Genomic DNA, 27,805 nt, shown 5'->3' on the forward strand with positions numbered 1-27,805 from the left:
GAGAAGTGAGTGGTAGAACACACAGATCTTAGTCATTCATTTCATATCGATCCAACAGCAGCAGTTTCGATTAAATAACTTTAAGTAAACTCTATTCCATCCTCTCACTAGTTATGGAATGTATGAGAACTACTTCAGATATGTGTCTTAACAAGACCTTAAATAATCACACATCTCATTACTTAAATGAATTCACTAATGCTCTTTTACCAATTTTATGATATAACAATATCAAAGGGTTTTTTGTAGCAGCTGATACCTAATATGAATGTGATACTGACACATTGACAAGATTCTGTGTGTAATTTGAATTGAAATGTGTTATATCTAATCTAATACTGCTTCAGGGTTTCAGGTTTCAGTCATTTTCAATTCTTGTAAAAATAATGCATCCTTTTCCTTGTATGCCGCTACACAACTGTTGTATTATTAGAATATGATAAGAGAAAAGGAAGAAAATAAAGCTAATATTTATTCATGTACAGTATTTCCTGGAGAACAAAAATGAAACTAATTTAGTGGTTAAAAAAAATTCCACTATTTGAAATGAATGAGGAATTAAAGGTCACACCCATTACTTCAGACAGAATGTGACCTGCCCCAAAATCTGAAGGTGGTGTAGCCTATAAAAGGATGCTCACCTTGTGTGAATGAACAGTGGCTACCACTATCACTACTCTGTCACTATCATTGCAAGGAAAGAAAATCTGCTGTCTTGAAAGGTAAGAGACTTTTTATATGAACACAAATAAACACATTTAATGTATGTGATGAAATATAGACTTACATCAATTTTACATCTCTTTTCATTCTTTTTAACTTGTTTAAGTTTTTAGCAGACTGCTTTATCACATTGATAGTGCTGAGCACCTTAACAATAATCAAACATGGGAAAGAAAATCATTGAGGACAGCACCAAGGAGCTCCCCCTGACCAAGGACGCTAAGGTAAGAAAATGTGATAATGTGGGTCAATGCATTGCTTAGAGAGTGTGTGTCTAATTGACTGGCAAAACTCGATAAAACACATAAATTTTCAGCTGTGATAGTAGGTTTATATCAAAAGTTATGAGGAAACTGTAAATGAAAATGTATATTAAGCAATACTATCCATTTATTTGTATCCGCAGGTTAGGGAGAACCGAGTCAGCCGATGCCCGATGTCAGCAATGCTCAAGAACTACCAGGATAGTTCCAGCCACAAGGATGTACTCTACCACAGAGCTGTTAAGGTGGGTCTTCTTATAAAACAGTATATTTACATAAAATACATCTACACAGACAGGATTGGCTATGTAGGGTACAGGCGGGTGACAAAGTGCATAACCACAATGTTCTTCTATTAAGTATAAAATAATCAATAAATGTACATACAAGATAGGTCTGCTTATTAAAGTGCTTATTGAGTGTAATTGAGTGTAATGAGTATAATTTGGCAAGAAAATCCGTTTAATTAAAATGGATCATTTCTTTTCTAGAATCAGCTCTGCAAACCCAAAATGTGCGAGGGCTCAATTATGAACCCCAAGTCTTTGATGCGTAGTTTACCAGCTACCCCACTTTCACCCAACGAGCTCCTCACACAGGCCATCGACTTTATCAACCAGTACTACAAATCCTTCAAGATGTAAGTGCTCTTTAAAGTTGTGTGTGCTTGGACAGTAAACATGAGCTATGTTTTAATTCAGGTGTATTTTGTTTAACACAGCTCTAAAATTGAGGAACACTTGGCCCGGGTTAATGAAGTGGCCCAAGAGATTGAGGACACCGGATCCTATCATCTGACCACTGAGGAACTGGCATTTGGGGCCAAACAGGCGTGGAGGAATGCACCCAGGTGCATTGGCAGGATTCAGTGGTCAAATTTACAGGTTCTTGCAGGCTAATATTAAGCTTTTTAAATTGTGTCATGTATTAGAAATAAAATATATATAAATTAATATTATAAATATTATAGTGTTTTAATTCATTTCTCACTGCAGGTGTTTGATGCTCGTAAATGCAGGACGACCAAGGAAATGTTTCAGTTCCTGTGCACCCACATTAAATTTGCCTCAAACGGAGGAAATCTAAGGTATGTCATGTATGGTGTAAGGGTTCTCTGTTTATTATTTAAATAAACATTATTATAAAACGGATAGTTCCGGTCCTAAAATCTGATTGGCTGAGCCGCGTTCGAAGCCGTTGTAAAATCCCCGATAAACGCACACCTAGGACCACCTCACATCATTCCATATTAATACGCCACTGAATCGAAAAAGTTAATGTTATTTTCGCCCTCATGTTGCCTAGCAACACTGTTAATCGAACTATTTTGCGTCGCGGAAGAATGCTTTATTGTAAGTTTATACACAATAAATACATTTATGAATTAAACATTGTTGTATTTATTATATTTTTTGTTGACCGCCGTTTTATAAAAGCAATAAGCCACTCGAGACCGTGCATTACTGTTATGATTTTAGCACGGGGAAAGAAGTTTTAGGCACTCCGCTTCACGTCGTGCCAAAAACGTCATCCCCGTGCTAAAATCACAGTAATGCACGGCCTCTCGTGGCTTATTGCTTTATTTTAATATACATTTAAGCTTAATAACATGTATTTTTATTCTTATTTATGATGATTTATTAATTCTTTACATGCAAACCATATACTGTGTTTACATGTTTCTGTATGTGTTTTTAATCTCACAGGTCAGCCATTACTATTTTCCCTCAAAGAACTGATGGCCAGCATGATTTCCGTGTTTGGAACGGTCAGCTTATAAAATACGCTGGCTATCAGATGGACGATGGCAATGTTGTAGGAGACCCTTCTAATGTGGAGTTTACTGAGGTATTTGCAAGTAACACTTCTTAATATTTGTGAGTTTACTGTTTTGCAGAGGCTAAAACAACATTTATAAAACGGATAGTTCCGGTCCTAAAATCTGATTGGCTGAGCCGCGTTCGAAGCCGTTGTAAAATCCCCGATAAACGCACACCTATGACCACCTCACATCATTCCATATTAATACACCACTGAATAGAAAAAATTTATGTTATTTTGGCCCTCATGTTGCCTAGCAACACTGTTAATCGAACTATTTTGTGTCGCGGAAGAATGCTTTATTGTAAGTTTATACACGATAAATACATTTATGAATTAAACATTGTTGTATTTATTATATTTTTTGTTGACCGCCGTTTTATAAAAGCAATAAGCCACTCGAGACCGTGCATTACTGTTATGATTTTAGCACGGGGAAAGAAGTTTTAGGCACTCCGCTTCGTGTCGTGCCAAAAACGTCATCCCCGTGCTAAAATCACAGTAATGCACGGCCTCTCGTGGCTTATTGCTTTATTATTGTAATGATATTGCCTACAGATGTGATTAAATAAAAAACTATATTAAAAGCATTTGTTAACCTTTTATTTTCATTAGTTTTTAGTAAGAGACACACATATTTTAGAATATCAGGCTATTTTTTATTTTGTATCTCACCCAAACAGATATTTGACTGATGTATCTTATTTCTGTTTTTTTTTTTTTTTTTTTTTAATCAGATTTGTATCCAGCTTGGATGGAAACCAAAGTACGGCCTTTTTGATGTGCTGCCACTGGTCCTGCAGGCTAACGGGGAGGATCCTGAACTATTTGAAATTCCCCCAGAGCTGATTTTGGAAGTTGAAATGGAGCATCCTGAGTAAGTAACATAATAACTGTTATTTTGACATATTAACATGAATTTTTTTAGGTAGAATGTGATGACATGGCTGATATTACTCATAACATATCCCTTAAATCAGCATCCATGCTCTCATTTTTCATAGGTATGAGTGGTTCAAAGATCTGAACCTCAGATGGTATGCACTTCCCGCTGTGGCCAACATGTTACTTGAAATTGGAGGTGTGGAGTTTACCGCATGCCCCTTTAATGGCTGGTATATGGGCACTGAAATTGGTGTAAGAGACTTCTGTGATACTCACCGCTACAATATCCTGGAGGTACTTCTGTTTAACTTTGATTAGCATTGTACACAAGGTCAGGTTTCTTTAGAACTAATTTTTGAGTTGTGTTCTTCAGAGGGTTGGTCACTGTATGGGACTGGAAACAAGCAGGTTGTCATCACTGTGGAAGGACCAGGCTCTGGTGGCCATCAATGTGGCTGTGATTCACAGTTTTCAGGTACAATTTTGATGTATAGACCTGAAACAAAGTCCACGTTTTTGTCAGTTTTTCTGCTTGTATACATGATTTGTAGTGGTTGTTAGAGTAAAGATTCTATTTGTCTTGTGATGCAGAAAAACAAGGTGACAATCACAGACCACCACTCTGCTGCTGAGTCCTTCATGAAGCACATGGAGACTGAAGTGCGTTTGCGTGGTGGCTGCCCTGCTGACTGGGTCTGGCTGGTTCCTCCAATGTCTGGCTCTCTGACCCCTGTGTTTCACCAGGAGATGATCAGCTACATCCTCTCCCCCTTCTACTACTACCAGGTAAAACTAACTTGGAATCCCTTATCACATCTAAATGCATATAATTCCAGTAGGACGATTTCCAATTCTATCCAAAGTTGTTTAGTTAGAAAATGACATATAAACATATAATTTGTAAATATCATGGCTCATGTGAAGTCCAGCACTACTTTTGCCACCATATTTTTAAAAAGAGAATTAAAATAACAGTGAACTTTTGGTAGAACAATTGTCTAAAATCAAATTGTGTTGTTGTTTGAAGCCTGACCCCTGGGTGACACACATATGGAAAGACGAGACAAAATGTCTGAAGAAGCGAAAAAATATCAGTTTCAAGGCACTTGCAAAGTAAGCTCCACTTCCTAAAATTATTCAGATTCTTTTGCTTTTTAGGCATCTTATGTTATTTTTTAAAATCTAATTCTTATCAAGTGCATAAATTCTGATTCTCCAGGGCAGTGGTCTTTTCTCAAATGCTAATGCAAACCACTTTAAAGAAGAGAGTGCCTTGTACCATTCTCTATGCTACTGAAACTGGGAAATCGCAGACCTTTGCCAAGAAGCTTCAATCTATACTTTGCTCTGCATTTAACCCCAGGGTAAGAAACACCTTTACCGTATTCACTATGATACTCATAATGCCAGTGAAAGTCTTTTAGTTTTAAGTCATGTAATTACTGACTCAAATATATAAAAATATGGCAAATAACTTGAATATTCATTTATATATATACAGCTGCTTTGCATGGAAGACTACAATTTCAGTGACCTTGAGAAAGAGCAGCTTATGATGGTGGTAACCAGCACATTTGGTAACGGAGATTCTCCAGGAAATGGAGAGGTATGCACCAGTACACTTGACTTAATGTACTTGCCACATTTGGTTAATATGTGATTGATAATCATGTTTGACACCATGGTTTTGTATTTGTTTCTTAGAGCTTCAAAAAGCAGCTTATGGGTTTGAAAAAGCTGAGAAACAACATCAGGTAAATACAGTGAGGATTTAAAATGATTAGACTAGGAACTTAAAAAGCGTACAATGGAACGACCAGCTTCTCTGACTAATCTGTTTCCATCATCTAGGTACTGTGTGTTTGGACTTGGCTCTCGCATGTACCCCCAGTTTTGTGCTTTTGCCCATTACGTGGATGACAAGCTTGCAGACCTGGGAGCAAAGCAGTTGACTACCACTGGAGAAGGAGATGAGCTAAATGGGCAGGAAGAGGCTTTCTCTGCTTGGGCTTGTACTGCATTCAAGGTTGGTAGGGCATGGGTCACCTCTAATGCCTATCTACTACTTATGACAGAATTACACAGCCCCTGCTTTGATTCTTTTTAAGATAGTTTGCATTTTTCAAATAGGCTGCATGTGAGGAGTTTGGCATCAAGGGCAAGATCTCATCTGATAGTCTTACACAAAACTGGGAACCTCTGAGGCACAGAGTGAAGCCTGACAGTGGAACCCTAGACCACATCGCAGGTGCCCTGTCTGACCTTATCAGCAGTAAAATATTACACATCATTGTCTTTATAATTACGGTGCTGAAAGGCCTTGTCTTTTGTCCTCACAGCTCTGTCAACGGTCCACTCTAAAACCGTGTTTCCCATGAAGCTGAAGAGAAGGGAGAATCTACAAAGTGTTCAGTCAAGGTATGCTCTTATTCTGTTTTATCTGAACACTGATATATAATAAATGTAATCATTAATGTTTTGCTTTCATAAATCCATATTGATTGATCTTTCTTATCCTTATCAGTCAATCTACTATACTGGTAGAACTGGAGGTGAATGGTGGAAAAGAGGTTCTAAGTTATGCTCCAGGTGATCATGTGGGTGTTTTCCCAGGGAATCCACCTGAGCTGGTCACTGGCATTTTGAAGCACATTTCAAATGCCCCACCCACCAGTCAGAGTGTCCGACTTGAGTACCTCCCAGAGTCCAGCACTGGTAATACTCCTATTACTATAATATAGTAAATAATCATGAAGCTTTTATTTTTATATCATTTTACTTAATTTATAAACTGTATAAAACCAGTACACATTTATATGTAATAAATATAACTAACAAATATAATTACGATATTTTGCCTAATTAAACTAGACCTCTGTTTACTATTTTACATTTGTAAGTTAAAAATCAATTTGAACTGCTGACTGCTTGTATGTTATTTGTTGAGCCTATTTAGTTAAATATAAATGACTGACTGAAGTCAGTCTTTCAATTATGATTATGTTATTATGAAACCAGTGTACGTTCTGTGTGTAGCCCATGATAGGTCTAATTACAGTTTTTGTTAGCAACGTATTGCCATGTTACATTCAGGATATTTTGTGTGTTATCCAGCAGGGGATGATGGATGGCAAACAGATTCTCGAATCCCGGCTTGCTCTCTAAACCAGGCTCTTACATACCTCCTGGATATCACCACTCCACCTTCCCAAGGCTTTCTGCGCAAGCTTGCCCAATTGACCAATAAGGAAGAAGACCAAAAGCGGCTGCTAGCACTGGCATCGGTAATCTAACTTAATATTTAATCATCAGTAAAATTACTCCTTTTTTTTTTTTATTTGCTCTTAATCACTTTAGCATAAAGTGTACATTCATGTTATGTCATCTTTCTGCAGGACTTCAAGTGTTATTCAGAATGGAAAGAATACAACAAGCCAAACTTCCTAGAGATTCTGGAGGAGTTTTCCTCACTGGAGCTCTCTGCAGCCTTTCTTCTCAGCCAGTTGCCCCTGCTGAAGCCTCGTCTCTATTCAGTCAGCTCCTCTCCAAATCTACATCCCAATGAGCTTCACCTCACCGTGTCTGTGGTCACCTACCGCACCCAAGGTAAGAGAGAATCTATATTCAGTACTAGTTAATAGTATCGGTTTTAGTCTGGAGACAGCTTTCTTAGCAGCACATTCCAATGTTAGTCTCATCTGGCCAATTCCACCAATGAGAAACCTTGACAGGTTTCACATCACATTAACACATTTAAACAAAGCAATTCACTGGACCAGAGCACATATTCATGGTATTGACCACACCTTAATGTGATGTTAAAGTTGGTCTTATATTTGGCCAAAATAAGGCACCTTTTTTCTGTCCACCTAGTTCTAAGGGTATTCTGTGTACCTAGATAACTGTCCTCCAAACTGAACACTACATACAGTATGTGCTGTAACAGTAAACATATAGTAAAAACTATATATTATTGACATATTTTTTAATCTCAACAGATGGAAGAGGTCCTCTGCATAATGGTGTCTGTAGCACGTGGCTCAACACCCTTATAGAAGGACAGGCTGTTCCCTGCTTTATTCATGGGTATTTCACTATGTTTTTATGTTATCCTTTAGCATTAATATCAAAGTTCCTTATTTTATTATACTTATCAAAATATATGCTTATGATATATGTTAATTTAATTATTATCATTCCAGATCCCCTGGCTTTCACCTTCCACCAGATCCCACCACACCCACTATCCTCATTGGAGCAGGCAGTGGCATAGCTCCCTTCCGCAGCTTCTGGCACCAGCGCATCCATGACATGAAAAAGACAGGTATTTACATCTTTATATAGAAACGCAGTCTGCTGTCAGATACATAACCAAATCAATATGTTATCAAATAGCTGTGGTGTCTCAAGACATATTTTTTTGCAGGTCTGAAAAAGTGCCCAATGATGCTGGTGTTTGGGTGTCGACGTGCAGATACAGATTATCTGTACAAAGAGGAGATATTAACCATGAGACAAAATGGCACTCTGAAGAGCGTCACCTCAGCATTTTCTCGCCAGCCGGGTCAGCCCAAGGTACTGGTTTCTTTTAAGAACCTACTAGAATTCCAACATCATACACCTTGTACCTGTATTAAAAGAAATGTTAACAAAGTAACACAATACAATGAATCACAATGAATCACAACTGTATCCTGTTTTAATTTTGATGTGCAGTGAAGTACGGTCACATTCACCATTTCTTCTTTTCACCCAGGTGTATGTTCAAGACGTTCTTGAGAAGCAGCTGAATGAAGAGGTTTTCCAGGTCTTGAACCAAAATGCCGGTCATATCTATGTGTGCGGGAGCATTAACATGGCCCGAGATGTAGCAAATGCAATAAAGCAGATCCTGGTTAGCAATCTGGGTATAACGCTCAGCCTGGCTGAAAACTATATGGAACAGCTGAAGGTGAACACTTACATTAAGATTTACTACAGTAAAAATGTTTTTAAACTATCTTCTTTCATTTCTAAAGTTTGATATTTTTATTTTTCATAGGCTGACAAGAGGTACCATGAGGACATCTTTGGAGCATAGTTTTACTATGAGACCTGTAACCGACAATCTGAGGCAGATCATGGTGTGGCATTCATTACCAGGTGTTCTAGCATTGGAGCCAAACGCACTAGATGTACTTGTGTTCTTACTTATAGTATGTACTGTATTTTAAATATGTATTTTAAGAAGTCTATTGTAAATCTTTTGTAAATAGATATTCGTACTTCTACATTAATTAATGTGCTTGGTTGTACATTCACCTAGTTGTATTAATGTTCTCTCTCACTGGTTGAGAAATCTCTCTCACTATTGTAAATCTTTTGTAAATAGATATTCGTACTTCTACATTCATTAATGTACTTGGTTGTACATTCACCTAGTTGTATTAATGTTCTCTCTCACTGGTTGAAAAGGACTAGTTTATGCATCACATAATTATGTAACTGCAGTATATTGCAGTGTTTTTTTTATAAATTAAACACAGTATATGCTTGTTTTCTGGGTAATTTGTTTTACACTCTCAGCTCTAACTGCAAATACATTGTTTTCTTACAACTTTTCTGAAATGCACCTATGTACTCGAATAACTAACCATCAGGTAATTGATGCAGATTTATGTAGTAATGCTACTGATTCACCTTCCTATAAATAGATGTAACACATCTTAAACTGTAAGTCTAAAATTTGGAAATGTGTTGTATATTCCTTTGCTTGTTGTCTGATTGTTCAGACCTCAAATATAATGACAATAAAATTTGATTTTAACAAGATCAAAGCTGATGGTGGTTGTGTTGTTGTGTGCCCTTTCTCAATTAAGTCTGAATTAAAGTAACTGACTGACTGGAATTACACAATAAATAAATTGTTGTGACCCTGACCAGAATAAAGCAAAGGTAAAACATATGAATTAATTAAACTAATTAATAATTGAAATTTAGTTAAACCATTCATTTCACTACCCTAAACCATTTTTATCCCATAATTGATTGTGACATGACTAAACCTTAAAAACTAAGACTGTGGTACATTAATTTCCAATAAAAATCTAATATCTAAAATGTCCACACATCCACAATGGACTTGGTACTTTGTTTACAAACCCATATTTTTACAATGTGAAATTCTGACACAAATTTCTACTTTTACTACTTTTAGTAAATATAACAAATGAAAAAGGAAAGGCTTAATGTGGAGCAACTCAGTGTTGTATAAGGTAGTACATGTACCACACAAGTCTAAGGACCTGTCTGTATGGAGTTTTACATATACTCTTTATGTCCGCCAGAGTTTCCTCCAAGTACTCTGGTTTTCTTCCATCTTCCAAAAGCATACCAGTTGTTGGACTCTTAGGTGTGTAAATAGTTGAATGAATGAGTCCTTGTCCTACTGACATTTGTCCATCTTCTCTGGAATTCATGGTTTAGTTTCATTTAAAGATCTTTATCTTTCTTGGGGCTTGTTTCCTTTGCAATTATCACTGTATCATCATTAACAAAGTGGATTTCTTACTCCTGTTCATTCTTTCTAGGTTTTCTTGTTTTCTTCTTTCATGACAGCTTTGATTTCTATCCACATATGACCTGATTCTCTGTTAATGATGTCTGTAGATAGTATGTTGTCTAGGTCATATTTTAATGGTTTGATGTTTTTTTTCTTAGTCTTACTCAGAGCGTGCACATTAGAAGTTTGAGATCTATTTAACAATCTGCTTTAGGCAGTATATCTGCAATTTAAATTGAGCTTGTCCATCACTTGGTGCAAAGAATGCAGTTAATTTGGTTTCAGTGATCTCTATCTGTGGTTGTAAAGATGGCATTATGATAACTTGAAGATTGTAGTAGTAATGAAAAAGGAATTGTTCTCGCAAATGTTAATTAATCTTCATTCCTATATAAAATGCTGTTGTGTTGCTGTTGCCCAACTATATTTCTCTCCTTCTGATTTCAAACTTTGGCATTTCCGTCTCCCATAACCAGCTGAACATCTTGATTGCAGGTCTTGTCAATTCCAGTTTAGAATTCAGCATAAAAATTTAATTTCTTTTTTGCTAATGTTTGTTGATAGTTTCATTATTATTTCAGGCACTCTGCATAAGTAAAAGCTTCTTACATTACAAAACAAAATGACTCTTATGAGATGTCAGTCTGAGGCTTCTGTTACTGCACAATAAATGGTATCTGTCAAGTGTCACATATCAATTGCTAGACATAAGTTGTCAGACCTGTAATTATAGGTATTCTAGAATACCTAATGACATGATGTGCTATGATACTTAAGGAAGTATGCACATGTGTTGTGCTTTTGGCATTACAAGAAAGCATTTTTTACGGATGCATAATTCCTTATCCGAAAACAATGATTCTTTTCCTGAAAAGGTCACTATAAGGAAACGATTACTAACTATATTAACTAGAAATTAACTTTTAGCATCCATCATTGTTATGCAAACAGTATGCAGAGCTTTTCAAGATAAATATGCTTTAGGTGTGTCACTATTTATGCATAGCTAATGATGGTATTTTTTAATCAGGTGTGCAACAATGTATGCACAGCTACTTTTAGTACTACTGTGGTGACGGCGAGGAAGAAGGAAGCATTTAGCTTTTTTTTCCCTGTACGAGATAGCTCTTTATTTATAATTGCCTGTGAATGGATTACAAAAGAAAGAGCAAGACCGAATCTGATATAGGCAGACCACTCCCACTACTCCTGAACATGCACAGAACAGATACACACCACCTAACATTATACACTTCACAAAAACAGTAACCTTTAAATTTGGAGTATAACTATTTACATGTAAACAAACCACTCTTTAACCACCAAACACACCTTTTATCACCTAAAAATGCTTTGGTCATGGCCACATGACATCATGGGATCCGTTCTACCCCGGCCAATGACACATGCAGGTGAAGGCCTTCCCCCTGCTCTACTATAATGGCAGTCCAGCTAGTCGCCACACTAGGCTGCGTCCGGAATCGCATACTTCCATACTCAATAGTACGCGAAATTAGTACGCGAGAGCGGTTAGTATGTCCGAATACATAGTATACACAAAGAGGTACGCGAGAAGTACCCGGATGACCTACTTATTGGGCAGCCATGTTTGAGTATGCAAGCGATGCACACTTGCGGTCCGTTAATGTATCCCATAATGCAACTGGAGCTGCGTAGGCGTTCGAAGCGTAATAAGAAACAAGAAAGATAGCGGTCCTCTGTTTACAAGTGTAAGTAAGATAAATAAAATAAAACATTTTAAAGACGAATTAATTACAAAAACACGATAAATATCCAAAAGTTTGGCGAGTGGGGTTTGTAATGAGTCTGTAACCATGGTGATATTACGTCATCATGTCCCACGTCATCACTTGACGTTGGAAAGATGGCGGATGTAGTGCGTAGTAGTGTTGTGTGCATACTGCATACTTCTGTACTGGAAGTATGTACTTTTTTACCGGCAGAGTAGTGCATACTTCCTCCAATCTAGTACATACTCTCTAAGTATGCGATTCCGGACGCAGCCATTTGTTATGCTGATGATTTTTAGTGGGCAATTTCTAAAGGGAAATCTTTCAAAACTGAAAAACCAAAGGATAGTGCTATAAAAGGTCAATGACATCATATTAGATCATATTTTCTAAAGAACTGCACCTAACTATTATACAGTATTTTAACAACAAATCACAATGATTTCAGTGAAAAGCTAAATCTTTGAAAATACTACATTTTAAAAACTGATTTACTGGATTTCCTCATATTTGCCACTACCAGAAAACTAGTGAGCACATTTGCAAATTAACCATTTTTATTTCTTTAAACAAAATGCAAATTTTTCTTGAGTCTTAGCTTTTCTATGGATCCATGGGAAGCACTAAGATAAAGGTTATTGTAACGCTGTAATAGCGCCACATTCTGTCGAAATAGCTGTACTGATGAACTATTCAGTTATTATTGTATTTATTTATTAGGATTTTTATGTCATGTTGTACATTCATGACAGGACAGGTAATTACTGCTTACACAAGATTCATCAGTTCACAGGTTTAATTGTCAAACACAGTCATGGACAATTTAGTATCTGCAGTTCACCTCACTTGCATGTCTTTGGACTGTGGGAGGAAACCGGAGCACCCGCAGGAAACCCACGCAGATACGGAGGGAACATTCAAACGCTACACAGAAAGGACCCGGACTGCCCCACCTGGGGACTGAACCCAGGACCTTCTTGCTGTAAGGCAACAGTGCTACCCACTGAGTCACTGTGCCGTTGTTATTATTGTTTAGGGCTATATGCTGAATTAAAAGTAATAAGATTATCTGACCATAACAATTTTTTAGTTGTATTGTTTAAAATGAGCTGTTCATTAGTTTATTAACATAGTTGCATGGTCATTGATGCAGTTGTCAAATTTTTAAACTCTACTTTATACTCATTGCCATGGTGCCACCATTTACATAAAATTACTTTGCCAATCCAACATCCTTCATCCTTCACCCCCAGGCCAGGTGTCCTCTTTTTTTGAAAACCAAAATATGGTTCCCCTACTTAAACTTTCACAGATTTCACTTTTTAAACATAAGAAATACTCATTCTTATGTTTAAAATGTCTTTTAACATCTTCAGATGTTATGTTTATGTTTAACATTTCTTTTAAACATAAGAAATACCCCCTCGGTGCAACAAAAACAACAACAGTAAACAATAATACTACTAGAAAAAAGCACTCAAACAAAACAGAAGCAGCTGTAATTATCTTATTATTTATTAATTAATTATTTATTATTATTATTATTATTATTATTATTCATTATTATTATTAATTATCTTATTATCTTCAGCTGCCGTAGATGCCGTAGCAGGAAGTAGTAAAGCATGCTACTGTTAAGAGCATGAGTTTTTAACACCCGTTTTCTGACTTTCCCCGCCTTTATGTGCTATGATTGGCTGGTAATTCAGGCATGAGTTCCTTCCAATTGGGCAGTTTCTTATTCCAGCCAATCTAAACATAGAGAAGGGGCGGGAATTGTACGCATACGGGTAGGGAAAGAAACTGCAGTTCAGCAGCGGAGACATGGGTTTTGCATGACCCCTGTAATACTATGATATGATTTTTATTATTTGTACATTATTCTAATAAAAGTGAAGAGAAATAAATTCTGTATTTATTTGTAAGTGCACGATGGCTGGAAGTCGACTTGAGAAGGTTGGCACTGTGTTTACTAGGTATGTATTTATTAGTAATATACACGTATAAAATCATCTTATGTTAGTTAGTCCAATATTTAATGTTAAATAGTGAAATATATTATTTGTCACTTAATTTCATGTTAAAGTCTGGAAGAAAGCTTCTTTTTTCAAAGTAAAACCTGAGTATTGTTTTGCTCCCTTAAAATAATAAAAATAATTATATCTGCTGTTGATGTTAAGACAAAAGATGGAAAAATTCATTAAGACCTGCCCTGTACACTGACTGTATTGGACTGATCTAATTACACCAGACTCATTTACCTCTTTAGTGAAATTAGTGAATTATAATTATTTTAATATTTTAAATCATCTTCAAATTGTTTTCATCCGATTTTATTGCTGGCTGTCTTTTTCCCTTGTTACCTTAACCTTTCCAATGAATTAGTTCTTCTTATATTGTTTCAGTTTGGTTATCTGGGAAGTGAGTAAGAGGTTAGATTTGGTTTGGTCACATTGGGCTCATTTGTTTGTATTCTTGCTGTTAAATTTAAAGGTTTTTGCCAGCACCAATATTTTTCCTGCCCTACTTTTTTATTGTCCAGCTCTCACTTGCATAAATAACCAAAGAGAAGACCATAACCTGGACAGTTCATTTCTTTGTTTGGAGACAAATTGTTAACATCTGAAGATGTTAAAGTCTCAGTCACATATTGATCAAAATGATAACCATCAAATGATACCTATACAGGGTATGGCAGTTAGTTTCATGCTTCAGATTCATTCACCTGCCCTATGATTTTGAATATAAAGCACATGTTCACATGTTCTCTGTCTTTGTTTTATGATATGGATCCAAAATTGTCCCAGTTCCTAGTGGACGAATAGAGCATTCATATTATGGCATAACTTTGCAATGGAAGTACATAGAAAGTCTGAATTTATAGAAATAACCAAATCAGCTGTGGAAGGCTGGTATGGCACTACATAAATTTCTCCCTTTTTTGCCTCTGTCCAGGGTTCGAGATCTAATGCGCTCTGGAGTCATCAAAGAATCCAAGAAGCCTGTTTGGTTTGACGTGTATGCCGCCTTTCCTCCAAAAAGAGAACCCGTTTATGTCAAGCCAGTGCAAATGGTGCGGGGGAAACCTGAGGAAACAGTTACTGAAATCTTTTACAAAGAGGATGAAATCCGAGGGTACGTTCCCAGATTTTCCTGTTTAAGTTTACTGTTATAAGTGGCTTTATATGATATAATAAATAAATTACATTGTGCTTTGTTAATGATTGTAGGAAATTCTATGAGCTGTATGGAAATGGACCTAAAGCATTTGATCTCACTAAACCCAACTTTGTGTCAACCTGCCAGAGGTATGATGATATTAAAATTCTAATCTCAGATGAGACTAAGATCTTTTTTTTTTTAAGTTGTTTTTAAAGTTAAAGTTTTTTAGGTTTCATAAATTTCATAAATAAATGGACTAGATAATACAGCGGTGAAAAAAGTAATTGTCCCCTTTTTTAATCCCTTTGAGGTTTTTTTTTTTCATGTTACACTAAATGACAGTCGTATCATTACACTAAATGATATGAACAATAAAATATCATAAGTAATAACACATTTACTTTTGTAAAACATTATTTATTTAATGAATAAAGCCCAACATCGTGCTTAGGGTGCTCAATTGGCACAGCTTTCTAGCACTGATCTGTAACAGAATTCTACAGTATAAGTCGGGCCCATCACCACTGAAATCCAGATTCTAATCTCAGTGGTGCTATCGCCCGGCTGGGTATCTGCACTAACATTATTAATGATGTCTTGCGGAGAAGGGGTGGACAAAGCCCTGATGTAGACTGGCACCCTGAATAAAGTGGTTAATAAAAAAGAAAGGTGGTTAACGCATCTTTTAACCTTAATTAAGTTTAACTTTTTAATCAGTCAAGTAGCAGAACAGTACTGATAAAAACATTTTCCTAATGAACACATTATAATCCATCAGGTTAAATATTTCCCTTTTTCTGTTACAAATTCATGTAGTCAGGGTGTTTCTGTTGAAGTGTTTTTGCAACATAATCACATTTAAAAATAGCTTGCCATGCATTTCCCTCTGCCATGCAATGAATTGCGACAACAAGCCTAACATTAACACCATTTAGCATTTATGCTCTTATCCCTCATCAAGTTAAAAAAGGTCAGGTTTTACCATTTTCCTCCTGTTTTTAATGCTGATTATTTTAATGAACAGCTGGAACACTTTATTTTGTCCTAATAAAGTTGTATGCTTCTGATCTGCATAACTTTTCCCCCTGGGTTTTCCTGTGTTACTCGTGTTATACGTAGAAATAAAACTCATGTGTTTTGTCTGGGTGCAGATTTGTGGAGAAGTACACGGAATTGGAGAGCAGGGGAGTAAAACCAGAGACATTGCTTGAGGAAACAGCAAAGGCACTTCTTGCTGATGGTGTTGTGCTCCGACGGAGAGGTGGACCTGCTGTGAGTTTGCTTCTTATTAATTTTAAATAGAAAACACAAAATTAACTGCAGTTGTAATAAGGATGTCAGTAAGACCTGCAGTAAGAAGCTGGCTAGGGACTATAGTTGGCCAGATTTATCTATTTGACATGCAGAGTTTATGTTGAGCTATGTTCAATTCAATTTGGTCCCAAATAATACACGACATTCCCTGATCACTATCAGGCCCTCATGGGCTGTGTCCAGATTGGTTAGTCTGATAGTCCATCTTTTAAATGTTTTGTTGTTACCACAAATAAATCGTTCTGTAAACACAGCATGCCCAGATAACACTACAGATGTTGTTTACTGGGCTAAAGAAAAGGATTATTCCAATTAATACCAACACAAAGTTTAAACCTGGAAAAGGTAATTCATGCACTTATTTCATGTCGCCTAGACTACTGTAACAGTTTGTATATGGGTATAAGTAAGTCTTCATTAGCTCGGTTACAGCTAGTCCAAAATGCAGCAGCACGTCTGCTCACAGGTACAAAGAAGTTTGACCACATTACCCCGGTCCTGGCATCTCTCCATTGGCTTCCTGTAAGCTACAGGATCCAATTTAAAGTTCTTCTGTTTGTTTTTAAGTCCTTATATGGATTGGCGCCATCTTACATAAGAGACTTGCTCCATTTCTATTGTTCTCCTAGATCTCTTAGGTCATCCGATCAATTGCTCTTGGCTGTGCCACGGTCAAAGCTCAAAGGTGATCGAGCCTTTGCAGTTGCTGCTCCGAGGTTGTGGAACAGTCTACCTTTGGACATCAGGGCCGCTTCCTCCATTTCTGTTTTTAAATCTAGACTAAAAACGCACTTCTACCAACTAGCGTTTCCTGGATGAGTGTCATGGTCTGCGTTTCTGTTGTTCTACTGTTTTATACTTTGTGTTGCTTTTTATATGTGTGTTTTATGTTTCAACATGTACAGCACTTTGGTTGTAAATGTGCTTTATAAATAAATTACTTACTTACTTACTTACTTAAAAGCCAACAATCTGTTGCAGTATGGGTGTGTGTTACTGCCAGTGGCATGGGTAATTTGCACATCTGTACAGGGATTATTAATGCTGATGGTAAACATATGAGCCATCTAGACGTCTTTCAGACACGTCAGTTTCAGCGGGACGATGACAATCCACATTCTGCATGTGTTACCACTGCTTGGCCTTGTATAAAAGTAAATGGGTTAGCTAGCTTTATACTAGCTAAATAATAAACACTTTGTAGTATGCAGTTTGTAGGATATACCATTGTTGTACATAAATGCTTATAATAAGTATACATATATATATAATTAATCTCTTCTGCCTCTCCGTCACCAGGTATCAGCCGAAGCACGTGATCCTGTGCTGAACATGAAGTTGACTGACATGTTAGCTGAACAACAAAAAGATACAGTTATGAATACACAAACTACAGAAAAGCCCACAGAAACGCACACAGCTCCCACTGACTCTTCAACAGCCTCGTAACTGTAAACATTTGTACTTTACATCTGTTATACCCATTATTTAAATATAAAGATCTCATTGTGTTGTATTGTTGTCCAAACTGGACTAATTAATATTCAAATAAAGTGTTTTGAATCATCAGGTCTTCTTAGTTAACTGTGCATTAATCATGAACATAATTTTAATCACTATAAATTGTAATATTTGACAGCAACAATTAAGCTGTATTTAAAAGTGTCACAACTACACTCGACGATACCACTTTTCACCAGCAGATGGCACCACGCCCTCACAGTTTACTGGTTTGTCAGCGTCACTAGAAGTCATTCTAACTTCTCAGCCTGCACATACAGTACATTATACAGTATATACAGTACACTTTAACTTCTGCATATACAGTACATTATACAGTATATACAGTACACTTTAACTTCTGCATATACAGTACATTATACAGTATGTACAGTACACTCTAACTTCTGCATATACAGTACACTAACTTCTGCATATACAGTACATTATACAGTATATACAGTACACTCTAACTTCTGCATATACAGTACATTATACAGTATATACAGTACACTCTAACTTCTGCATATACAGTACACTAACTTCTGCATATACAGTACATTATACAGTATATACAGTACACTCTAACTTCTGCATATACAGTACATTATACAGTATGTACAGTACACTCTAACTTCTGCATATACAGTACATTATACAGTATATACAGTACACTAACTTCTGCATATACAGTACATTATACAGTATATACAGTACACTCTAACTTCTGCATATACAGTATATACAGTACACTAACTTCTGCATATACAGTACATTATACAGTATATACAGTACACTTTAACTTCTGCATATACAGTACATTATACAGTATATACAGTACACTCTAACTTCTGCATATACAGTACATTATACAGTATATACAGTACACTCTAACTTCTGCATATACAGTACACTAACTTCTGCATATACAGTACATTATACAGTATATACAGTACACTCTAACTTCTGCATATACAGTACATTATACAGTATATACAGTACACTCTAACTTCTGCATATACAGTACATTATACAGTATATACAGTACACTAACTTCTGCATATACAGTACATTATACAGTATATACAGTACACTCTAACTTCTGCATATACAGTATATACAGTACACTAACTTCTGCATATACAGTACATTATACAGTATATACAGTACACTTTAACTTCTGCATATACAGTACATTATACAGTATATACAGTACACTCTAACTTCTGCATATACAGTACATTATACAGTATATACAGTACACTCTAACTTCTGCATATACAGTACACTAACTTCTGCATATACAGTACATTATACAGTATATACAGTACACTCTAACTTCTGCATATACAGTACATTATACAGTATGTACAGTACACTCTAACTTCTGCATATACAGTACATTATACAGTATATACAGTACACTCTAACTTCTGCATATACAGTACATTATACAGTATATACAGTACACTCTAACTTCTGCATATACAGTACATTATACAGTATATACAGTACACTAACTTCTGCATATACAGTACATTATACAGTATATACAGTACACTCTAACTTCTGCATATACAGTATATACAGTACACTAACTTCTGCATATACAGTACATTATACAGTATATACAGTACACTTTAACTTCTGCATATACAGTACATTATACAGTATATACAGTACACTTTAACTTCTGCATATACAGTACATTATACAGTATATACAGTACACTCTAACTTCTGCATATACAGTACATTATACAGTATATACAGTACACTAACTTCTGCATATACAGTACACTAACTTCTGCATATACAGTACATTATACAGTATATACAGTACACTCTAACTTCTGCATATACAGTATATACAGTACACTAACTTCTGCATATACAGTACATTATACAGTATATACAGTACACTAACTTCTGCATATACAGTACATTATACAGTATATACAGTACACTCTAACTTCTGCATATACAGTACATTATACAGTATATACAGTACACTAACTTCTGCATATACAGTACATTATACAGTATATACAGTACACTCTAACTTCTGCATATACAGTACATTATACAGTATATACAGTACACTAACTTCTGCATATACAGTACACTAACTTCTGCATATACAGTACATTATACAGTATATACAGTACACTAACTTCTGCATATACAGTACACTAACTTCTGCATATACAGTACATTATACAGTATATACAGTACACTAACTTCTGCATATACAGTACATTATACAGTATATACAGTACAATCTAACTTCTGCATATACAGTACATTATACAGTATATACAGTACACTCTAACTTCTGCATATACAGTACATTATACAGTATATACAGTACACTCTAACTTCTGCATATACAGTACATTATACAGTATATACAGTACACTCTAACTTCTGCATATACAGTACTGCTCTGTAAAAAGTTCAGAAACCCTTGCAAAATTATTTCCTTGGTTTTACTATTTATACTAAGTGTTAGTATAAAGTATAATGAAGATTTTAGTTTTCTTCTATAAACTACTTACATTTATCCAAAATTCCAAATAAAACATTGTCATCTAGAGCGTCTATATACAGAAAAGAAACAACTCGTCAAAATTAACACCTAAGTAAGCTTTAGTCAGTAGCTCATACTGAACTTAATATTGATGTATAAATAAAGAAAAGTTCTTCTGTCTAGATTTGGTGAATTGTCTTAACAGTACGCTGGGTATTATATGTAGTTATTTCCACATTCATTTCCAAAGTTATAAAGGCCTTTTATTTTAGTTGTTAATTTTCTCCCCCCCTGTTCATGAAAGACTACAACTAAATTCAGACTTAAGTCAGATTTTAGCATGATCTAAGTAGGTGGTATAATAATAATTAATAGCATGTTTTAGAGTTAAATTTTTCTTAAGATGTGTTGAAAACTTAATTGGACAGAGTTGGACTAAACTCACATATTGCAATTTAAGTGTATTCGTTTGACAACCACATTTTTTCCCCATGCCAGCATGTGATAAAGGAACCAGCTCATGTATTTCGTGTGATCAAGTTACTCAACCTGCTTCCTCTTTTAGATTTAGTCTAAATCTTTAGGTTATGCCTTGGCCTTGGAGTGTGAGCTGGTTAGTTCTCTATTTTAATTCTTGTGGACTGGAAAAGTCTGAAAAAAGTCTGGCATGAAAAAAGCTTTTCACAGCATTTTCCACAGTCATTTGAAGAAAATTAAACTTTAATGTTTTGCATTTATTTTGTTAAACAAATGGTGTATTTTAAATACAATTATTTTGAATTCCTTTACTGGATTTCCTGTTGACTTAGCCTGCTATGCAGTAAATGCCACTTTTGTGTTAAGATTTTGTTGTGCCCTGCAACATGGGTCCTGCAACAATACTAACCTCCAGTCACTTTATGTAAGTTTTGCATATTTTTCCCATGTCCGTGTACTTACTCCAGAGGGTGGATTAGCTGTAACAAATGGTTCATAAGTAAAATAGGGTGAATAAATATGTGAGCGTGGCACCCTGTAAAGTATTTATTAAAGTCTCGCATTTAATTTATTTGAATTTTTTTTTTCAACATTGTTTCAAAGCAGTTTCAGATAAATCCAAGTCCAAAACCTCTAATACCTTGGGTGGCAATAACAACAACAAAAAACTTGTAAGAAATAATTCTAAATAAAGAAACCAGATCAGTGAAGTGGAACAGCTACACAAAATGCAACACTGACCAGAATGAAATAGTTACAATTAAAAAAAATAATAATAAATTAATGTGACAGTCCTCTTAAGTTTTTAATTTCTGTACACATCTTGCACATCATATCTATGAATTTTAAAAGGAACATGTGAAATGAAATTTTTGAAAATCCATTTTATCCTACCCTGCTCTATAGTGGCACTAGTGGTTTAAATAGACAAGAAACATTATAAAGTTACTGTAATGCACAATATAATAATATAATGCAATGTTCTATGTACTGATTTACTTTGACATGAGCAGAAATACCCAAACTACTGTCATTATTAAAAACATTAGCTGTATCATTATTATTCCATGTTACAAATCCATGTCGAGTGAGCTAATAAAATAGTCATTTTTCTCCATATGTGATGTTTGAAACCAATGTCCTTACAAAACTACACAGAATCTTCTAGAAGGTGGAGGTGTAGGGTTCAGGTAAGCATGTACAGCTTCTTCGAATATTTCCTTTACTCCATCCTGGTGTAGAGCTGAACACTCCAGGTACTTAAAAGCCCTGATATCTCGAGCTGCAGCCCTTCCCTGCTGCTCAGTCACCGCAGTCAAGTTCTGTTCTTTCAGTTTTTTTAAAATGTCTGGATCCTGTCTTTGGTCTTTTTTGGTTCCCACTAAGAGTATGGGCACATTGGGACAGTGTTTTGATATCTCAGGATACCACTTAAGCTTAATATTTGCATAAGAGGTTGGGTTGGAGACAGAGAAGCACATGATGAAAACGTTGGTCTGGGGATAGGATATAGTGCGCAGGCGGTCATATGCCTCTTGACCTGCTGTGTCCCATAGATTCAGGCTTATGGTCTTGGACTTTACTGTTATCTCTGAACTGTAATTATCAAACACAGTAGGGATGTACTCTTTGGGAAATGCTTTACTGGTGTAGGAAATTAGTAGACAGGTCTTTCCTACAGCTCCATCACCTACCACCACACACTTGATGCTCTGCATTTTTTCGACCCTGCCACCCTCCCTAGAGACATAGAAGAATTACACAAACATTAATATGCATATTACAGTCAAAGTTCAAAACTTACAGGATGTCATTGACAACACAAGTTACAGATATTCAGTTTTTATTGAGGCCCTGTCCCAACTTTATTGCAAGTGTTGCAGGCATTTCAGAATAAGTAAATAATAAAAAAATGTTTATAATATAATACATATAATATGCTATATGGCCTAAATATGACCATGGTCAATACACCAGCCGCCATTGCGGGTTCTTGTCCAACGTAACTGCCTGATCTCACAAATGCTTGTTTAACTAAATGGGCACAAATTTCCTACTCACATCAAAAATGTGTGAAAAGCCTTCACAAAGTATTAAATTGCATTCTGTAGAAAAATAATTAAATCAAATAAAAACTCCAACAGTAACAAAGAAACCCCAATATAGAGGTGTTTATAATAGTCTCACATCGCATTCATTGTATCAGACTGAATTACAACAACACATTACAAAGCTTAACAGACCTACAAAGAATGGGGAACAACAGTAAGACTACTAAAACTGGTATTCATTTTACCATCTGTCCCCATCAGTAAAGAAATAAATATTAAAACTAACATAACCGACTCATGTCTTCACCGTTATTTCACTTCACCTTTAATTTGTCATATTAAAACATTATTAATTATTTATTTTTATTTAATAATTGAAAAGTAAACATACCTTGAGCAGTGATTCTGTAACTGAAGTGTCTTGTGCTCTGTCTGATTATTATTAAAACTTGCTACAATAAAATCTCCATCCACACCCACACCACACAAACACAGCCATGTCAGCTACATTTGGCCAGTTCTTCTACACAAAACCATTGTGATGAGTTAGTAATGCAGTCATTATGAGGAACTAGTATGTCTTATGAGCAGCTTTTTTTAGACATTTTGTGTGCGTAACAGGGTTTCAAAACAGTTAGTCTAGTGCAAAGATTATAAGCTCAAATTTAGGCACTAGAGAATTTACGTAAAACAGGAGTTCACACTATATGGCAAACAGTTTGTGGACACCAATCATTCTAACATTTAAACCCATGGGCATTAGTATAGAGTTAGTTACTATTTGCAATAAATTGGAACACTAACTTGAATTAAATTAAATTAATACTAAGAATTAATACTAAGAGTAGTGTATACATCTAATAAAAATCCTTGTCAGAACAGTGAAAGCTGTTAGTGTAGTCTATAACCCAGGAAAGAACCCAGAGAAACACCTGTATACCTGCTTAGTAATGTAAATATCAAATCAGCCAGTCATGTGACAGTAGCAAGTGCATTCATTCATACAGTCATTAGTCTTTGACCATTAGACTTTGACCAAGACGTGGTTGTTGAAGCCAAATGAGCTAATTGGTTATTTCAGCAAATGCTGACACAGAGCCATGCAAGCTTCATGCCATTTTTTCTTCACTCTGACTCCTCCTCCATCCCTTACTGCTGATTACTTTGCCATATTCTTTCAGGAAAAGATTGACAAAATCAGCCAGTTTCTCCAGTCAATATCCTCTGATCCCCAGCCCCCTAACTCACTCACCAGCTTCTCTCATTTTTCCACAAAAGAAGTTGCACAGCTACTCTCTTCCAGCACTCCAACTACCCAAGATCTTCTGCTCTTTATCACACCCATCATCAACAACATCTTGACATCTGATATTGTCTCTGCAGCTTTTAAGTAGGCACATGTTAGACACTGGACACCACAAACATATACAACTACAGACTCATATCATCCTTCTCTTAAACGAATGCTTGCATAAAAGCCAAAAATGGAAAAGCTTTGACCTGCCTCAGAGAACTTATCAATCTTCATTCTGAACCATGTACCCTTTAAACAACAAGTCTAGCTTGTCTTGATTTACCCATCGAAACTCAAGAAAGTCAGACATCAAGGCTGTTCTCTGTACTAGCACCCAGGTGGTGGAATGCACGGGTCCTTGCTGTTTAAACAGGCGAGTCTCTTGCCATTTTCAAAAGACAATGAAAGACCAACATTTTTACTAACAATGCACTTACCAATCAATCTATCTTAAAAAAAAAAATTGTCAGACGTATACATTTGCTCTAATGGGGTTTTAGCAGATTCGTGTTCTTAGACTGTTGCGGGCGGCACGGTGACTTAGTGGGTAGCACTGTCGCCTGACAGCAAGAAGGCCCTGGGTTTGATCCCCAGGTGGGGCGGTCCGGGTCCTTTCTGTTCGGAGTTTACATGTTGTCCGCATGGGTTTCCTCCGGGTGCTCTGGTTTCCTCCCACAGTCCAAAAACAAGCCACCAGGCCAATTGGAAACACTGAATTGTTCTATAGATACCTAGCTGCTAGATGCACAAACCAGTGCATTGTAATGCGTGTAAACAAATTAGAGGTGGGTTTATAAAATCGATTTTTCGATTCGAATCTATCTTTATTTGAACGATCCGATATCGATTCATATAAACGCAAGATCGATCTTTTAGATACGCCCCTTTTTACGGTGCACACGGAAATCTGTTACCCCCTTTAATTTTGCGTGACCAGCCAGTGTTTTTTCATGCAACGAGATCTGACCTGCACATCAGTTTAGCATGGCAGAAGCTCAAGTTATGACCACTACACAACTTTTTGCACTGATTTTCGCTCGGCGACGGGTCGGTGCTGAATTCGGGAGGAACTCGGTGTTCGCTCTGCGATCAAAACTCGGCTCTCAATCAATGTGAGAAACAGCGAGGGGAAACACAGGGGAGAGGTTGGAAACAGGTGGTGGAGCGCAATATAGTTTCTATCAGAATACATCAGCACACGCGAGTTTTACAGTATTTCTGACCTGATCGTTCTCTACAAAACAAAATATTTATTAACCTCCAACTCACTATACAGTAGAACAAGCCATGCTGCTCGTGTTGCCAAATCCACTCAGATTCATTTATTTCATCAGCGCACAAACTTTGATCTCTCGCTACTTGTTGATGTGCATGTTTGGACATGGTATCATTACTTCTCACGTGTGTTTTCGTGACAAAACGTAGTTTTGGAGACCAGAGAAGCTCGCCTGTGATTCCCCCTGGTGATAGATGGTGTAGTGTAAAACCCCCCATCGCCTGTGAGTCGTGCAGTGTGAACATTACAGCGACCAGGTGTTAATCAGAGTGTCATGTAGTGTAAACTTGGCATAAGCTGTTCAACAGCCAGGTGTATGTTTACATTACATTTACAATGTTGTAGCGTGTCAGACATATAAAATAATAATAAAAAATGAATGTTACTGTTTTCTGTTTTGGATTAATTATTTATGTAAACAAAATACACAAATATTTTTAATAATGAGTGTTCTTTGTACAATTATCACATTTGTTCTCTGAACATCTGTACATATTTAAACAAAACCTGTTAATGTAACTCAAATATGCCTAAATGTGTTGAATCGAAATTGAATCGAAAATTGAATCGAAAATTGAATCGAAAATCGAATCGAAAATCGAATCGAAAATTGAATCGAAAATCGAATCGAAAATCGAATCGAAAATCGAAGATCGAAAATCGAAGATCGAAAATCGAAGATCGAAAATCGAAGATCGAAAATCGAAGATCGAATCGAATCGGGACCTTGTAAATCGGAATCGAATCGATCCAGGAAATTAGTGGCGATACCAGCCCTAAAACAAATATATATATATATACAGTATACGGTGGCACGGTGGGTAGCACTGTCGCCTTACAGCAAGAAGGCCCTGGGTTCGATCCCCAGATGGGGCGGTCCGGGCCCTTTCTATTTGAAGTTTGCATGTTCTCCCCGTGTCTGCGTGGGTTTCCTCCAGACAATCCGGTTTCCTCCCACAGTCCAAAGACATGCAAGTGAGTTGAATTAGAGATACAAAATTGTCCATGACTGTGTTTGACATTAATCTTGTGAACTGATAATTCTTGTGTAGTGAGTAACTACCGTTTCTGTCATTAATGTAACCAAAGTGTAAAACATCCTTAGTGTGTTAAAATCCTAATACATGATAAATGATTCTGCGGTGTGTTTGTGACATGATCACCTGTACAGTAGGTGGTGCTGTCGGCAGCTTAGTCTACTATTAACGCTCGCTGCAGTCAGATAGGCGAGGTACGAGCGTTTTGTTTTTACTACCTTTATTCCGACAAAACCGCGCCTTCATTGCTGTGATTGGTTACATATATTGCTAGACCGCCAATTGAATAAGGGTGTGTAAACAACCAGCCAATTGTATCCGTCTTTCACAGCTCGGAGGCGGGATTTATCCGAAAACGGGTGTGAGGCAAAAGCGCGTCTATGCAGCATTTCAAAAACTGAGAAAGCGGGGGCGAGACTAATGAAAGCGGATTAATTAACCAGCGAGAAAATGTATCTGGTGTCTAGGGACGGTGTTTAAATAATATATTCATGTTTGAGGACTTGAGTGTTTTTTGTAGAGGCAGCTGTACAGCGTGGCACACACTAGTCCATTGCAATGCAGATTGAGCTGCATTCAGCACAACACTGAGCTGTTATCTGTGTGAAGGCACTGAGACGAGGAGCTGCACTACCGGCTCTACACCGCCTTAACATTCACTTAGTGTCGGAAATCATCGCTTGGCTTTTCAGGACTGTTTTACTGAATCTACCAGCGTCGGTTGGCAGTTCTTCTGTTGTCTGTCTCAATGGAGTGCGGACGGGACTCTCCTGGGAGCTGGAGGAGGAAATAAAACACTCCGATTTTACCCCCTGTGCCACAAGTCTGAGGTATCAAACTCAAAAGCTTTTTACAGATATTAAATGTTTTGTATTAAAGTAAAAAGAAATGTCTCGAACCTGACTGACAAGGTTGTTGTAGCTCATAACCTAGTCTAACCTAGAAACCTTGGCTGCGTCCCAAATCGCATGCTAATAGTACCGCACTATCTAGTGTGTCGAGTACTAACCATACTTGTTATTATATTTCTATTATATATATATATATATATATATATATATATATATATATATATATATATATATATATATACACACACACACACACGCATATATACACGCACGCATACATACATACATACATACATACATACATAGTACAGTAGTATTAGTATGCACTGA

At 36.5% G+C, this 27,805-nt stretch overlaps 4 protein-coding genes and 1 long non-coding RNA gene across 8 annotated transcripts in view; 3 read left to right on the forward strand and 2 right to left on the reverse strand.

The window, feature by feature from the left end:
• The first annotated feature begins 887 nt into the window (after positions 1–887).
• LOC134334071 (nitric oxide synthase, inducible-like) lies at positions 888–8,822 on the forward strand. Its single transcript, XM_063016243.1, has 25 exons — positions 888–947; positions 1,130–1,231; positions 1,478–1,626; positions 1,708–1,870; positions 1,982–2,073; positions 2,693–2,834; positions 3,545–3,684; positions 3,812–3,986; positions 4,066–4,167; positions 4,284–4,478; positions 4,720–4,805; positions 4,912–5,056; positions 5,194–5,298; positions 5,397–5,446; positions 5,544–5,718; positions 5,823–5,940; positions 6,032–6,110; positions 6,217–6,407; positions 6,810–6,976; positions 7,088–7,298; positions 7,691–7,778; positions 7,895–8,016; positions 8,119–8,267; positions 8,449–8,643; positions 8,734–8,822. The coding sequence occupies exons 1-25, from the start codon at positions 888–890 to the stop codon at positions 8,770–8,772; spliced, it is 3,240 nt and encodes a 1,079-aa protein (XP_062872313.1). The 3' UTR covers positions 8,773–8,822.
• LOC134334074 (uncharacterized) lies at positions 7,040–12,002 on the reverse strand. 2 transcript variants are annotated; one of them, XR_010015455.1, is made up of 4 exons: positions 11,826–12,002; positions 8,201–8,320; positions 7,911–7,981; positions 7,040–7,284 (listed from the first exon to the last, which is right to left on the reverse strand). It is a non-coding gene; the product is annotated as an uncharacterized LOC134334074 (long non-coding RNA). The 2 variants fall into 2 exon arrangements; XR_010015456.1 differs by lacking the exon at positions 11,826–12,002 and adding an exon at positions 8,429–8,524.
• On the forward strand, positions 11,901–18,026 carry mrps23 (mitochondrial ribosomal protein S23). Of its 2 annotated transcripts, none has more exons than XM_063016245.1 (5): positions 11,901–11,963; positions 14,940–15,119; positions 15,215–15,292; positions 16,298–16,418; positions 17,760–18,026. In XM_063016245.1, the coding sequence occupies exons 2-5, from the start codon at positions 14,953–14,955 to the stop codon at positions 17,907–17,909; spliced, it is 516 nt and encodes a 171-aa protein (XP_062872315.1). In that variant the 5' UTR covers positions 11,901–11,963; positions 14,940–14,952; the 3' UTR covers positions 17,910–18,026. The 2 variants fall into 2 exon arrangements, with proteins under 2 accessions (XP_062872315.1, XP_062872314.1); XM_063016244.1 differs by lacking the exon at positions 11,901–11,963 and adding an exon at positions 13,785–13,960.
• A 3,771-nt stretch (positions 18,027–21,797) lies between these two features.
• Positions 21,798–23,471, reverse strand: rhoga (ras homolog family member Ga). The gene is made up of 2 exons (XM_063017212.1): positions 23,409–23,471; positions 21,798–22,706 (listed from the first exon to the last, which is right to left on the reverse strand). Exon 2 carries the CDS (start codon positions 22,682–22,684, stop codon positions 22,109–22,111), a length of 576 nt encoding a protein of 191 aa, XP_062873282.1. The 5' UTR covers positions 22,685–22,706; positions 23,409–23,471; the 3' UTR covers positions 21,798–22,108.
• A 3,691-nt stretch (positions 23,472–27,162) lies between these two features.
• stim1a (stromal interaction molecule 1a) overlaps positions 27,163–27,805 on the forward strand; it is a 33,960-nt gene continuing 33,317 nt past the window's right edge. For both annotated transcript variants that reach the window (XM_063017207.1, XM_063017209.1), the window contains exon 1: positions 27,163–27,454. The gene's annotated coding sequence lies outside the window, so the exon portion shown is untranslated. The remainder of the gene's footprint in view (positions 27,455–27,805) is intronic.

The sequence above is a fragment of the Trichomycterus rosablanca genome, chromosome 20, assembly GCF_030014385.1.
Source record: "Trichomycterus rosablanca isolate fTriRos1 chromosome 20, fTriRos1.hap1, whole genome shotgun sequence".
Lineage (NCBI taxonomy): Eukaryota > Metazoa > Chordata > Actinopteri > Siluriformes > Trichomycteridae > Trichomycterus > Trichomycterus rosablanca.